Source organism: Gadus chalcogrammus, chromosome 9, assembly GCF_026213295.1.
Source record: "Gadus chalcogrammus isolate NIFS_2021 chromosome 9, NIFS_Gcha_1.0, whole genome shotgun sequence".
NCBI classification, from domain to species: domain Eukaryota; kingdom Metazoa; phylum Chordata; class Actinopteri; order Gadiformes; family Gadidae; genus Gadus; species Gadus chalcogrammus.
The window spans coordinates 603,692-619,663 of record NC_079420.1 but is presented as its reverse complement, the minus strand read 5'-3'; the positions used below and the strand labels follow the sequence as shown (position 1 = coordinate 619,663).

The 15,972-nt window shown below is 47.7% G+C and overlaps 2 protein-coding genes across 3 annotated transcripts; both read left to right on the top strand.

Annotated features, from left to right (window-relative positions):
• The first annotated feature begins 757 nt into the window (after positions 1-757).
• cav2 (caveolin 2) lies at positions 758-6,689 on the top strand. The gene is made up of 3 exons (XM_056598834.1): positions 758-1,410; positions 1,757-1,944; positions 4,327-6,689. Exons 1-3 carry the CDS (start codon positions 1,261-1,263, stop codon positions 4,475-4,477), a joined length of 489 nt encoding a protein of 162 aa, XP_056454809.1. The 5' UTR covers positions 758-1,260; the 3' UTR covers positions 4,478-6,689.
• Positions 6,690-7,352: 663 nt separating this feature from the next.
• Positions 7,353-14,141, top strand: cav1 (caveolin 1). Of its 2 annotated transcripts, none has more exons than XM_056598832.1 (3): positions 7,353-7,607; positions 8,370-8,534; positions 13,749-14,141. In XM_056598832.1, the coding sequence occupies exons 1-3, from the start codon at positions 7,572-7,574 to the stop codon at positions 14,088-14,090; spliced, it is 543 nt and encodes a 180-aa protein (XP_056454807.1). In that variant the 5' UTR covers positions 7,353-7,571; the 3' UTR covers positions 14,091-14,141. The 2 variants fall into 2 exon arrangements, with proteins under 2 accessions (XP_056454807.1, XP_056454808.1); XM_056598833.1 differs by lacking the exon at positions 7,353-7,607 and adding an exon at positions 7,704-7,901.
• The last annotated feature ends 1,831 nt before the right edge of the window (positions 14,142-15,972 follow it).

Sequence of the window (15,972 nt, the reverse complement as noted above, 5' to 3'; positions counted from 1 at the left end):
ACACACACACACACACACAGGGGCTAGCCCCTACCAAAGCAGGGCTGTCGGCAGCCGCCTGTTAGCTGAGCCAGGTGGATTATTGGGGGGGGGGGCAGCATCTCTCTGCTGAGATGTGTGTGTCTGTGTGAGTCTGTGTGTGTCTGTGTGTGAGTCTGTGTGTGTCTGTGTGTGTTTTCCATGCAATTCATAGTATACTAGTTTACTGTTGGCCCACTGTCAACAACATTGCAGTTGACCCACTGTTGACACAGCGATGTTGTTCACTGTTGTTGCTCTACTGAAACCTATGCACAAATAGACAGACAGACAGACAGACAGACAGACAGACAGACAGACAGACAGACAGACAGAGTGGCCCATCCACTACATTTATTAACATTTTCCACAGACATGTAGGTTTCCAGTATTTCCCAGCAGCACCGAGGGCAAGTATGTGGCCTGAGAGGTCGGGGTATAGCCCATAGCCTACAGGTCTCAGTGACAGTGAGCTCATTCTATACGAGACAATGGCACTGGTGGCGGCTTGGAAAAGGGTTTTCCTGTTGTGCTTCCGTTGATTGGACCTCGGAGGAGATCCAGTGATTGGAACAATGTTAACGTTGGGAGAGTGAGACGGCCAGGGGGTCAGGCCTAATGCCAGCCCCCCCCCCCCCCCCCCCCAGATTCCCACCGACAGCACAAATGCGGTCTGTTTCAGAGGGCTTTGTTGGGTGCAAGTGGAAATATGACTGCGCTTGTTGTGCAGGCAGAGTTTCCTACCAAATATGGAGAACGCACTGCGGCTCCTCGTTGTGTTCAAGCTCGACAGAGCTGCGGGAGGAACCGCTCGTTTGATTCCAGTGGGCATTATTACTTGTTCAGGGCAACATTGGGTAGTGCACACTTGTTGCTTGCATCACATAACTCAGGATGTGTATCACACCAAACTAGTTCCCGTGCATCGTCTCGATATTTAGTAGAGCATGAATAAACAGCATAAAAGTTGCTTGAACTGAAACACTGTATTGGATGTTGATACATGGTGTCTTCATCTTAAAAACCACACAGCCTTGAGGATATCTACTCAAGCGACCTTTTCTCGGTCAACAGTAGTGAGTGTGTGAGAGTGCTGCTGTTCCGCGCCCGGCAGCACGGGGCGTGGGTCAGGTCTCTCCCTGCTGCGCACTAAAGCGCGTCTGTAGCGTGTAGGCTACAGTGAGGAGAATCAGCGCGCAACTGTCAACGCGAGTTCGCTCAGCCATCTCCCGCTAAACTGAAATGGGGGTCGAAAAGGAGAGATCAGACACGAGTATAATGATGGACGAAGACGAGTTCAACAGGTCGATAGAGCCAATGCTATCCAAGAAAGGGAAGATCTACGTGGAGGAGCCGGACCGAGATCCAAACGACATAAACGCGCACTTGAAGGTAAAGCGAAACTCCACATTGTGCCAGTGTGAATGAGATGCTGTTTAAACTAGACATATTATCATTTGTTTGAAATAGGTTTAAGAAACAATGCCCCCGCTGATCACAGAGATTACCCGTATTGTATTCAAGCCATGCGTAGCCGGACGCGTTTCCCCTGCGTTTTCATGTGCGCCGCACCAATGCATCATCTCAGGCTCTCCAACATGTGTTATCGTTCATGTAAGCTGTGTTCATTGTCAAGCCCCCTCTCAATGTGTGATTGTTTTTGCTCGATTCAATCTCCTCAATGTGTTTGATCGGTCGAAGCCCCATTTGTCTGACAAGCAGTTTGATCACTCGACAGGTTGGCTTTGACGATGTGATCGCAGAGCCGCGCTCCACGCAGAGCTTCGACAAGGTCTGGATAGGAAGCCACGCTGTGTTCGAGCTCTCCAAATACGTCTTCTACCGCCTACTGAGCACCCTGCTGGCTATCCCCATGGCCTTCCTGCTGGGACTCGTCTTCGGGGTTATCAGCTGTATTCACATATGGTACGGCTAAAATGTCAGCTTTGAGCCAGCCTTACGTGTGCCAGCTGCTCCACGCAGTAAGGTTGTTGTTAGAGCTCTTGGCTCGATGCCGAGTGTTCCACTACGCTTCATTGCTTCGTATTTGTTCTTGTCCCTTTTAGATACAGGTTACCTCACTCGTGCAACCCCTAAAAAGTGTTGCTGTTGCTCTTATTTGGATTATGATGTCATGGCTCAATGGCATGACATTTCCACGTATAGAGTTATGCTATGCAGTTGCCCACCGATTCTACAGGAAGGCAATGCACTTGGCTCCCATGCACTGCAATTTTTTTTAATTTGTATTACTTTTAGGAAAGAACGTGACATTTAAACTTAACGCGAGCACTCTAATGAAAGTTTGACTGACACATGTCTCACCTGCGGTGTTAAAAAGGCCTTCATAACCTTAAGCAGACCGGATGAGTGGGGAGGCATTCTGGTCCTTCAGAAGAGCTTCTCTAAGATGTGTGACATTCTAGGGATAGACTAAAGAACTTCAGGGTTACCTTCACATAACCTTTAGTCCTTCTGAGATACGTTTACCTATCCATCTCGCTGCCTGTCTGTCTGTCTGTCTGTCTGTCTGTCTGTCTGTCTGTCTGTCGCTCTTTCTTTATCTCTCTCTCTTGTGCTCTCTCGCTCTATCTCTCTCTCTCTGCTAAAGGATTGATCCCCAGATGGAAACATAATGTAGGGAACGATCAATAGAGGAGTGGATAAGGTGGGGTCGTAGCCAAAGGGCTGACCTTTGAACTTTGCGTGTGGCGAGCCGGTTGGTGGAAGAGAGCCATGCTCCAAGCAACACATGCGGGGCAAAGGCCACATTTTGTGACTCAAAAGAGCTCCTATTTCGTCATGTAAACAACACTTTGTGAAGCCCTTGAATATGTGATGAAAAAAAAAAAGATTGGCCATCAGTGATGAAAGTTATCTTCTGCATTTGAAGAATGTCCCACTTCAGTCTTAAGTAACATACTTGACCTACTCCAGTGGTAAACTGTAAACCAGGCGACTCAAGCACGAACACGGCTGGTAAATAGTAGCGTTCCTTCTGTAACTTTCAAATCTTTTCTGACAGTTAAAGATAGAGCCACAAAGACAATCTTTTGGTTTGGTTTTAATGAAGCCTGTGTCAGTTGGGCCAGTGCCAACATCACATGCTTTGTTTTACATTCCTCCATGCGTGGCTTCAACAGAACACGTCCCTGAAGCCAATTTTGTAGAAGAGGCAGACGATTTATTTGTTCAGATTCACACCATAAATTAAAAAAATATGAGAATAGAAGTCAGAAAAACCACCCCAATAGTTCCCTCCTGCTCAGTTCTGTTCCTACATTAAAAATATTCTTAATGTCACTGCAAATTCTCTAGTGGCGCATTTCCACCGGAGGGTGCGGGTCTGATCGGTGCGGCTTGGTGGAGTAGTGAAGGTGCGTTTCGGCGCAGTCTGCGTTTCCACCGCCGACAGTACCCTTATGGTGGGGGGGGGTTTAGGCCGGATGGCGATAGCCGCGGCAGCTAGTTAGGCATCGTGATCTCATAGCAGCCCGACACAGTGTAGCCTGCTAATAAATCCGAGGAAAAAGAAGAACGCGGCACAATGAACAAAGATCAACAATGTAGGACGTCCAAGAAGGACGGCAAACTTTTGCGCGACATTTTCTTCCATAAACAAAGCTTTCGTCCTCGTCCAGAAATACCTTGCGGGTAGGCTACTGTGTTTGTTCGTTATTATCCCCAAGTCGCGATTCTGTCAACCAATCAACGTACGGCGTTTGTAGCTCGAACTTGCCGGCACCCTTTCAGGCGAGTACAGCGAGACGAGTACGGCTCACTCCGGCTCAGTCCGGGTCACGACCACTTTTGGTGGTGGAAACGCGATCCGTGCCGCACCTTAGCGAACTGAACCGACCCGCACCCGCCGGTGGAAACGTGCCATAGGATAGCCTCTCCAAGTCATCGAATAGCCCCGAAGTCTATCAGGAGAGCCAAAGAGAAAGAAAGCTTCTGTTCATTCCTGTATAGAGACCCCTCAAAGGCCTTAGCATAGGTGGCACATATATCCTCGCATTACGTAAATATAACATTATTTGGATTATGTAGCCGAACCCTAGCAGCATTAGCAGCCAAGCTTGTCCCCAATCCCCCATCATGCAACACTCTCAAACCTCCTTCCACCCAGACAGTACAAAGAGGTCACTCTTGCTTCACCTGGTGGAGGTTGACTTAAGAGTTCAGTCGTTCAATCACAAGACAAACATGTTAGCGGCGTCCTGAGTTCAGGCGAGATCATTGATCCTCGACACAGTACGCCTGTGTTCCGCTATCCTCCGGGTTGACCTTTGACCTTTGTCTTTCCAGGGTTGCCATGCCGCTGATCCAGAGCTTCCTCATGGTGCTGCCGTCCGCCCGGGTGGTGTGGAGGAGTCTGATGGACATGTTTGTGTCTCCACTCTGCAACAGCATGGGCAAGAGCCTGTCCTCAGTGCACGTTGAGACAACATATAACTGAACCCCCCCCCCTCCCCTTTCCTCCTCTTCCTCCTCCTCCTCCTCCTCCTCCTTCAGGACCCGACTCAGAACTGGCCCCAGCAGGGGACGGGTTAACGTGGTGTCTGGGCTGTGTGTGAGTCTATGAGCTGTTTGTAATGTGCAGCCAGCTAAGTCGTAGCATGAAGGATCTATTCCATCCCTGAGGAAGGGAGATACGTTTGCGAAATATTTACGTTGCTTTCCTTATATGCCCAATTGCCCATTATGACTTTTTGCAGCATAATCCACTACTTCCTTTAAATCCCCTTTCAACATTTTGGTCAAGAAACAACAATGATATCATGAGTATTTTTGGTTAAGACGGATAACAGTATGTCAATACAAGTTATCAACTCCCCAAGATTGCCAGTGATTTTACCTTCTGTGACCAAAAAGTAAATTCCAGTCATTCCATGAGTCGGTGACTTTACAGAGGGGGGGTTTGGGTGTCGGACTACAGAGTATGGAAGGACAGAGTTCTGCTGTTAGGGAATCTGAACTGAAGTTCAGTGAAACTGTTAGACAAGAGAGATTTTATTTGTACATGCTGATCTTGCTTCTTACTTAAAGGAACTATTGTGCACATTCTGCGGCTTTTACCGAGAGGTGAAGTGGCTTTAGAGTAGCATGCTGAATTCTAGATGCTAAAATGCAGCTTTTTTGCACACACATTTACAGGCTTATTTTATGATCAATGATTGTTGGGTGCTGATGTCACAGTCCGTTGAAAGTGTAATGGGGCATTTGAGTTTGAGACAAGGTTACCCTAAAGGTAAAAGATTTAAATATTTCTTAAGATTTTATGAATTTTGTTGAATGACATCTAAAGTTTTGAGTTCATCAGGATATTGACTCTTCCTTAAACATGGCCTTCTAATTTATTATTTTCTACAAACACTACCAAGTCTTAATTTACCATAAAGATTTTAAAAGTACCTATGGTCTCTAGATAATGTGTGTAACTACGGCTTTTTGTATTTTCTATGTAACTTGTGTGATACTGAGCATCCAGGTACATTGCGGATGTTTGCATTGTGCCGCTTGCTTATGTAGCTTATCTGCAGGTAAAGACCATTCAACAGTCATCACACAGTGGAATTAAAACGCTTCCTCCTTGTCGAAGACTATATGAGTTGCGTCAGGTATTTGGAGTTTGTTGTAATGCAACCCAAGTCTTCCTCCTATCAGCTGCCACGTGGCACACTTCAAAGAGTGCCTTAGAGTGATGTTGATGATGATAGAGACACAACAAGTCACATGTGACAGACCCAGAGGGCTTCCACATCTCAGACATGCCTCTTGGACCACTGCCGAGACGTGTGTGTGTGTGTGTGTGTGTGTGTGTGTGTGTGTGTGTGTGTGTGTGTGTGTGTGTGTGTGTGTGTGTGTGTGTGTGTGTGTGTGTGTGTGTGTGTGTGTGTGTGTGTGTGTAAAACCTTCAAACCCTTCACTCCAATATTGTCCAATCTCTCCACAGCAGTGGGTTCAGCTCATGTATAATGTCCGGTGCATCATTTTGAGAATGCATTTATTGAAGAACCAATCCTCAATAAGCCGAGGGGAGGGTGGTTCCCCCTGACCAAGTGTCTTCCTCCTCATTGGACAAACTAAATATGTCCTGACCAAAATAAATATTTGTATCATCAGAAGATAATGTGTGACCTCTTCATTCTATTTCCTCTCCCCGACAGGAGTGCATGGTAGGCATCTTGCTGCCAGATCGTCTCACATAAATCGTGATTTACGTGAGATTGCACAAGACACTTTCCTTGACAAATTGTAGCTCAATGGAAAATGACCAGGGGCTTTGCTGCTGGCCCGGCAGGTCTGCGCAGCCTTCTCTGCTCAGCCTGCCTGCTTTGGCTCATGAGGATTCCTCATGAGCCCCCCTGTTATGCGCTTTGGACTGTTTTGATTTGTCGACAGTGATGACGAATAAGACAGTCATACAGTAATTAAACAATTCATTAATCATCATCATGAGGATTTATGTTGTTGTTGTTGTTGTTGCTATGGGGCTGTCGCATAACACTTTATTTATCCCAGAAGTAAAATTCAGGAAAATGCTAAATTGATGATTAGTATAAACATTTGAATATCCTCAACAGCCATATTGCATTTCATACCCGGGTTAAAAGCACAACAGAGTATGCACACCGCGAGTCTATATGGATCATAACCCGGGCGTTTCCCTCGTTATTCCGAACAGAATGAGATGAACATGAAAGCTTGCCAGTCTAGACTCAGCACCATTAACACACCGTTTGATTCCCACCACAGTCTCCATTACTCTCATTAGAAAGGAGTCTGGGCAGGCCCCCGGATGTTCTCATGGAGCCAATCATCTTCAGACCCTATAGCTTCAGCCTCCAGGCGTTGCTGCATCCTCGTGGCCTTCTGCGACCTCTGTGTCAGTGTATACTAATCTCATGAATCTCATGAGATTAGTATACGTTGACACTCAAAGAATGACCACCCTCTCTGTGCTAAATTAACCATGGCACATGCCTATCAACCGAGTAGACTAAACGATTTGTGAGGCTAACAGGTAGATGTAAATAGACCTCAAGGGACTTCTCCAGTTGATTTTGTACTCAGTTGTGCTTCGGAAGATTTACTGGATGGATGAATTTACTAATTATGCACCATAGAAAAGTGACTGCCACATCCTCATCATAATTCCAATGACTGCCAAATCCAACAGACCAAATAGAGCATTTAGTAATATCACGTCAGTGTGTCGGCCACTCGTGCTTGGGCATGTTTTGATTGACAGGTTAATTGTGGGTTACGTTTTTGGGTCGACCGTTGCCGCCGCCCTCCACGCAAGGTGCCCCTTGGATGCGTTGAGTCGCCCCTCGGACCCCAGCGCGCACGGAGGTTTCCCACCGGCGCTGCCATTATATGCGTGTCACGTAGCCTACGTAATAAAAAAAAAAAAGTCAGGGATTTAGTCATTAAACATTTTGGAAGAGCCTCCGTGGGAAGTCCGTGCGCTTCCTCACTTTAGCAGCTCACTTTATTGTCTCCTGGTTTACGGGACGCAGGGTTTACGCTTCAGGCACAGGGGCAGCATGACAGGCGGACTGAAGGACAGAGAGGCGGACGAGGTAGGCTACACATCCCGAAGTGGCACCTTCTCGTTTCAGGCATTTTGCAGCAGCGCGTCATAGTGTGTGCGTGCTTACATTTTTAGCAGAAAGCAATTTTCACACCAGTGTCAAATATTCTCCCAGGCTATTTGACTTCTGATTGGTTGAATGCATGCGAGTGACTTTAACCAGAAGCCAAACGACTTTCGAAACTTTACGAAGCTATTTTGCATTCTATATGGCAAGTTGGGCCATTAAAAGCTCCGCACCTCCGGTTAGGACGGGATGCTCCGCGCAGCGATCCCGTGTGAGGTATGGGAAAGCTCACTGGAACACGTTTCATTCACATGGGTGTGAGCGCGTATCCTCTTCGGCTTTGGTCACTCCTTGTAAATTGATTGACCTGCGCATTTATCGATGACGTTGGCAACAAAAAGAAAAACGCGTTTTAACACAAAAGAAAATAGGATTATTACAGTTAGATGACACTAGACGGACAAATATGACGAGCTAACGCCAGTCATATAATTTGGAGAAAACTTTTATCATTGGCTGCTAACGCACTCAGCTGGGCTACGACCCCTTGCGGCTCAAGTGGGATCTCCGTGATCGAGGGGTGTGGTGCCTTATTTCAATACGTTTAAAGCCATCCCAGGCTGGGGCAGGCTACTAACTTTGCGCTCCTGTCTCCATTCTCTCTCTTTCAACCACACTCACACACTGCCCGGCTTCCCTCAATACTTTCTCTCACGCCAACCGTCTCCCCTCCGGATTTTACAGGACTTTCTATCACCGTTCATCCGAAAGCAAGGGAACATATACAAACCCAACAATAAAGAGATGGAAAACGACAGTTTGAACGGGAAGACGATGGAGGACGTCCACACGAAAGAGATCGACCTGGTGAACCGGGACCCGAAGCGCATCAACGACGACGTTGTCAGGGTGAGCAAGACATTTTTTGTAACTTTTCTTTCCTACATGTGGACTTCGAGGGAACAGTTTACTTGAGATCCCATAGAAGGCTATACCTTCTGACAGTGTCAATCTTTAGTTGACAATCTCCATGTACGGTCTGTTTTGGGTTACAGTGTCCATTTAGTTTTTTTTTTTTTAAATAGGGTCGTGTCGACGAAATTTTTTAAAACTTTCAGTTTGGAATACTATTATAATGCGTTTTAAAAATGCTGAAGGTCTTGATAATAAAAATTCAGTAGGTGTTACATGCCTCACCAAAAGCTGCTGCGTGCGCTCCAGGCGCGTCACGGCACCGTTGCGCACGGGTTGGTGCACGGGACGCGCGCTCCTGCTCCGCGCTAGTCTACCCCGAATGACCTTTCCACGTCAGGTAAACATTTCGTATCAAAGTCTGGACTTTAGTATAACGCCCTGTCCACCGTGTCAAGTCCCAACGCCATTACATTGAACATCCTATGGACTTCTCCCCGACGTCTTAAAAGTGGAAACATTGTAAATGTCCTGTAGAAATGTCGAAACGCACTTTCAATTTCACACCTCCTCCTTTTTTGCCAACCCATTCTGTTTCCGAATGGTCGGGAGTACCGAAATTCGCACCATACGTGATCAGTGTAGCGCGAACAGCACTACCTTATGCTACTTTGTTGTAGGCCTACATATTACATAGTATTTTCTGAGACTCTCTAATAATAGGCGTGGCATGCTTGATAAACACCTGACGATCTTGTTCAGCGGGAGCCTTCAGCAGCTCTGGCGCTAACCCCTTGTCATGCTGAGCATGCATTTTCATCTACACGGGGGTCAAACGCCTCGCTGCAGGGATTCTGGCTTTGAAATGCCTGACATCTCTTACATGCCTTGTTAAAACAGGGAAACTCCCAAACAGATAGCTGATGGGGCGCTGCAGCGATGTCTCTGAGCACCACACCCACTCACCGCCATCCTATGCAGAGACCTCCATGAGGGTCCACTGGAATGCATGCATACTAGATGTATTAATCACTGGCTATAGAAATATAATAGGACAATTAATCACTTAATAAGTAATTCATTTAATTTGGAAATCTTCTGAGAAAAGAAAATATATTTTTGAGGTTGAAGAAATGGCTGCTATCTCACGCTCTGTGCATAGGCCTACTTCTCTCTCTCTCTCTCTCTCTCTCTCTCTCTCTCTCTCTCTCTCGCTCTCTCTCTTTTTCTTCTATTTCTATCTCTCATGATCTGTCTCATTCCAGTTTATGCGCTCCTTCTCTACCATTGTCTCTCTTCCCCTCTCTCTTTCCCCCTCCATTGTGAAAGAGAGTCATACTCTTGCCTTTGACTATAAATAGAATTCAGCCTCACAGGATTGGCTGACCACTTTAATCGACTTACCAAACAACCAATAAAGTACCAAAATGCAATGCCCGTTTTCAGCCAGTCCTCTTCAATAGCAAATCTATTAAAAGTTCTTTCTGGCCTCAGCAACTCCCATGAGGGCTTTGAGGAACACGTCGTCTCAGGCCCACAGAAACCAGTGACCAGTGACCAGTGACCAGTGACCAGTGACCAGTGACCTATAGTCTATCATCTAAAACAACAGTTTTCTTACGGTTGATCGGGAACTCCTTCCTCAAGCAAACAATCACCAAAGCACCTGATCTAATCTCGATGCAAAAACAATAAATCCTGAAAATAAGTTTCAGGACCAGCTCTGTTGTCTCATATTGACCAACAGTTGAAAGGACTTTTTAAACACTGCCTGGCTCCACAGCCTTTACCGTTCTGTCTCATATTAACGAGAGGACTGCTCGTGGCAGAGGGCTCTCTGCGTCTCCGTGCGCCCCCCGGCGCTGGGGGATTGGAGGGGGAGGGAGTCCGGGTTATTCGGGGCTGCGGGGGAAGCTCCGGCGAGGGGTTTAGGGGTGTCCTGTTGTCCCGTGACGCGGTGAAACCCGAGGAGGGATTCCCTCTCGCTCCCCACTGCCAACCCCCTCCCCGCTTTGCACGCATGCTCACATTTACGCACATAGACACACACGCGCACACACACATTGACACACGCACACAATAATGGTCATACACACAAACACACATGCATACTCCTGCAATCACACAGCTATTCACACGCAGACTCACACATTATCAAATTCAAACACACACACACACACACACACACACACACACACACACACACACACACACACACACACACACACACACACCCTGACATCATTCCCACATTGGGTGGACACATGTAGCCGTGGTATTCTGCCCTGCAGCTGGTCTCGATCAGCCTGCCACATCACTCAGCTGCTGGGGAGGAGGACGGTGCAGCCCCCTCCACGGTTCTCATTTAGCTCCCTGCTGTAGCTGCTAGCTATAGCCACTAGCGCTCTGACCCTAGCTAGCTGTAGCCACTAGCGCTCTGACCCTAGCTAGTACTTAAAGCCTGCACGCAAGCATACACACAAAAACACACTACCACATAAACACACTCATGTAGGCACATTCATCTATAAGCCCACACACTTATTGACCGTGATACACACACCCACATTTACTCTCACACGCACACAGGCATTCCAACACACAATCACTGTACAGTGTGAACACACACACACACACACACACACACACACACACACACACACACACACACACACACACACACACACACACACACACACACACACACACACACACACACACACACACTTCGACCTGTTCCTACATAAACATGCACTCACAGTCCTGCCCGACAGCCTGTAGGAAACAGCTGTCTCCAGATAGGGCAGTGACCGCCCTGCTTTGGTCCAATGCTCACCACACACTGCCATTGTTTCATGTCTCTGCTGTGATTGGTTCCCTGGCGCAGGACATTAAGGCAACGTGCGAATGGGATCGCACCTTTTGGCGGTGAACATACTGTAGTGCAAAATACTACTACTATTACTTTTACTCACTATTACATTACTATAACGGTTACTATTACGTTTACATTGGGAACCATGGCTCTATCTAGATATTCACTGATTTAATTGTTTTCATTACAAAATTATTTGTTAGGTATAGAGTTAAGGTAGATATTGTGCTTTTTGGTTCAAATAACAAAGGCCAGAGGTCCTCGGGATTAGTTATTTTTATCAGGCACTGGTTTAAAAAATCTATGTTTAAAAAAAGGCATATCTTATCGAATCACAAATGAAGATCATTGATGTGAGTTTTTTGTCCTATTGTAGTAATGTGGCAGAGTCTCCACAGAGCAGCTAATGGGCCCTCAGCAAACTGCAGTCTGTTTAAACACTGGCCGGCACCAACAAAACATATGCCTTGCAGAGTCAATGTGCTGTTTAAGAGCTATTAAATAACTAGCTTCAAGGCATGAATAGCTCTTTATTCCCGATGATATCCATGAAAAGATAGAAGTCTGCTCAGACATTAAAAAAATCATGGGCACCAAACATTCCTTGTTTTCAATTCTTTCTTTTTTTAATTGCCTCAGTCATGCATTCATTTAGTTTTCCCCTCTCTCTCATTTACTCTGAATCAGTTTTGGAAACTTGGGGAAAAGTGGGTCCTCTTTTAAATTTAGAGCTGTGGAAAAACAAAATGGACGCCGTGCTGGTTTTTGTGGCTGCTATGAGATTTGACGTTTTATTTATAAGACAAGGCTGCATAGAGAGAAGGAGAACCCGCTCTGATGGGGCCGACCTGCCGGTCCAGAGAGAAAGAACTGAAGGAACACCCTGTTCTGGTAGAGCTTCAAACGAATATCTCAAAAGTAGATTTCTGAAATGGTTTAATGTGAGCAAAAGCCAATTCTTGTCTGACCTTTTAATCAAAATACTTTCTAAACGGTCAGAAACCCGAAGCATTGTTGGATGAACTTTGATTTAACAACCTGTGCATTCTGAATTACAATTTCCCACAGAAAAGTGGGAAACAGTTCTTTAGATAGTATAACAACGCACTCCATTGTAGAAGCAGACGTTGTTTCAACCTGGGACCATTTTCTGAATTCCGGTCCCAGCTATTAGATGACATTTTCATCACAGCATACCCATGTGACCTATGGGCGGTTTTTAGTCCTGAGTATCCGTTTCCACAGAGACCAACCACCTGGACTTTATGACAAGACACATGGACTAGGGAACCTTTAAACAAACATTTACTAAACGCCAGGAAGGCTGTCGAGAGGGTGGAACAAGAGAGCCAGAGAGCAGAACAAAGTGACCGGTCGACCTGTACCATCCGTCTCTTCCTTATCTTATCTTCATGGTGAGGAGGAGCAGGAGAACGTGAGAGACGAGGGGCAGGTATGGGAACATGCCAGATGCAAGATATTCAGTGTGGAGCACCAAGTATGTGTGGAGGGGTGGGTGGGGGAATACCGTACCAGTCCCTGGATGGTAACAGCTCATCACAAACACAAGCACGCACATGCATAGAACACTGACTGTCAAGCACTCTCATGGTCGATGTCTGATGGTATCTATTCTGATCGCGTTTATGGGCTAAGTAGTCATTGATGTTTAGTTAGACAGTTATAGTTAAGCTTTTGTCATATAAGATAAGATAAGATAAGATACAACTTTATTAATCCCCCGTAGGAGAAATGTGTTTGTTGCAGAACAGCCCAGCAGCAGTGGAAGGACACAGGATAAAATAACAATGTAATAAATACAATAAATACAAAGTGCTAATGCATAAGTAGACGCTTATAGTTAAAATAGGGACAAAAACAAGACAAACAGAACCAACATCAAGATGGGTGATGCATATACACATATATACGCATACCTAAACACACACACATATGTTGGTCCTTTCAATGGTTGGCCGATAAATATTTGCTTCTGTATACTTTCCAACCTGGTATGGGAAGGTATCGGTACCTCCATATACTTATACCATAATGTATCATTGGTGAACCATTGTTGTGGTAGGGGTTACGTGCTACAAAGTAACACGGGAGAGTACATTACTTATTATTAAGAGTCAGATTACTTCTTTGTTGTAACAGGTAACTTAACAAGTTAGTTTTGCTTTTTAAGTAGTTGTTCAGTTTTCTAATAACGTATTCGCCGCCGCTCATTCAGTAGCAACCAATGGCCCCCAACCGTCCCATTCCTAGACCAAGTGCGTGCCCTAAACCACGGCCCCTAATCCCCCTCCCTCCCTCCCTTCGACCTCCTTCAGGTGGACTTCGAGGACGTGATCGCCGAGCCCCCCGGCACCTACAGCTTCGACGGCGTGTGGAAGGCCAGCTTCACCACCTTCACCGTCACCAAGTACTGGTGTTACCGCCTGCTCACCGCGCTGGTCGGCCTCCCGCTAGCCCTGATCTGGGGCATCTTCTTCGCCATCCTGTCCTTCCTGCACATCTGGGCGGTGGTGCCCTGCGTGAAGAGCTTCCTGATCGAGATCCACTGCGTGAGCCGCGTGTACTCCATCTGCGTGCACACCTTCTTCGACCCCCTGTTCGAGGCCATGGGCAAGTGCTGCAGCAGCATCCGCGTCAGCAGCATCAAGGAGGTCTAGGCTCCAGGGAAGCGCCGACCTGATCGCTTGCTCCTCTCCAGAGGGTGTGGTGGTGGGGGGGGGGGGGCGTCTGAAGCGGAGGAAGGGGGGATGGAGAGTCGGGGGGGGGGGGGGAGGGGAGGGTTGACCGTGTGACAACGCTGAGGGAGGGGGGGTTCTTGTTTTAAACAGAGAAGATGATGGCAATGTACCCCTGGGAAGAAGAAACAGGAGGCAAAACAATTTTTAAGAACTGGTTTTGTGTTGGTCTGTGGCCTCCCCGTCGCGCTCCGCGTTCTGTTACTAAACATGTTTCCGTCTAAAGCGGTGTTTTTTACTCCTCAATCTCCATCACTGGTTTACACCAACTCAAGGGCCCAGGGAGTCAGGTGGTCGTTCTTTAGGGTGACTTGGCTCATTTGTTTGTGTTCTTGACATGTTTTATTTTAATTGTATTTCATCCCCCATTGTTATGGCTGCCCAGTGGGCCCCTTCTCCACTTCTCCAGGCTAGAGGATGTTTCTGACACAATGTACATTCCTTCCATTCTTCAAGCTATTCCCCTCACAGCTCCGATAGCGTTAGCATAGCGTTAGCACGGCCCTGGCTGTGTTTGGTCCACGGGGAGAGCCACCAGGTGTCCCTGGACTCAGCCAGAATGTGACCCTGCCCCCCCCACCCACCCACCCCCTACCCCAGACCTCCGGTCAATGCCCCCTGCCCCCCACCCACCCACCCACCCCCTACCCCCAGACCTCCAGTCAATGCCCCCTGCCCCCCCCAGACCTCTGGTCAATGCCCCCTGCCCCCCCCAGCCCTCTAGTCAATGCCCCCTGCCCCCCCCCAGCCCTCTGGTCAATGCCCCCTGCCCCCCCCAGCCCTCTGGTCAATGCCCCCTGCCCCCCCCAGCCCTCTAGTCAATGCCCCCTGCCCCCCCCAGACCTCTGGTCAATGCCCCCTGCCTCCCCCAACCCACCCACCCCCTACCCCAGACCTCCAGTCAATGCCCCCTGCCCCCCCCAGACCTCTGGTCAATGCCCCCTGCCCCCCCCAACCCACCCACCCCCTACCCCCAGACCTCCGGTCAATGCCCCCTGCCCCCCCCAGCCCTCTGGTCAATGCCCCCTGCCCCCCCCAGCCCTCTGGTCAATGCCCCCTGCCCCCCCCAGCCCTCTGGTCAATGCCCCCTGCCCCCCCCAGCCCTCTGGTCAATGCCACCTCCAGTCCCAACATTCTGACACGGTGACTTCATTCCTGCTTGTTTCCACCGTCTCCATGACAACAGCGGACATTGGCGCCCCCCCCGGTGGATACGCCCTCTTCCTCGGGGTCCGTATTCACTCTCCGCTTCTATAGGATAGCGTTCGTATCTCTGTGAAGTCCTCTGCATCTCCCACAACACGCTCAATTTCACCAAGTTTTTTAGGACACCTTATATTTTTGTTTTTGTATACTCATCTTTTATCTGAACTGTATTGTGTTTCAGTGAATCTGCAGCCGTCCCGGCAAAACATGTGTTTCCTACACTTTTCAACATGAAGTACTTTAAAGGGGAAAGGAGGGCTAACTTTAAATATATTTGTGGCTATGTGTGTGTGTGTGTGGGTGTGGGTGTGGGTGTGTTTGTGTCTGTGTCTGTGTCTGTGTCTGTGTGTCTGTGTCTGTGTGTGTGTGTGTGTGTGTGTGTGTGTGTGTGTGTGTGTGTGTGTGTGTGTGTGTGTGTGTGTGTGTGTGTGTGTGTGTGTGTGTGTGTGTGTGTGTGCACCAAATGGGTTGATGTCGCGTCCTGCAACAGCACTATTCCCAGTGAACACGCGCGTCAAACGATGATGAAAAGCATTGTGAGTACATAGTAAGTACTGTTACCGCTGTGTGATAACTCTTATGCATTAGAAACCCTAAA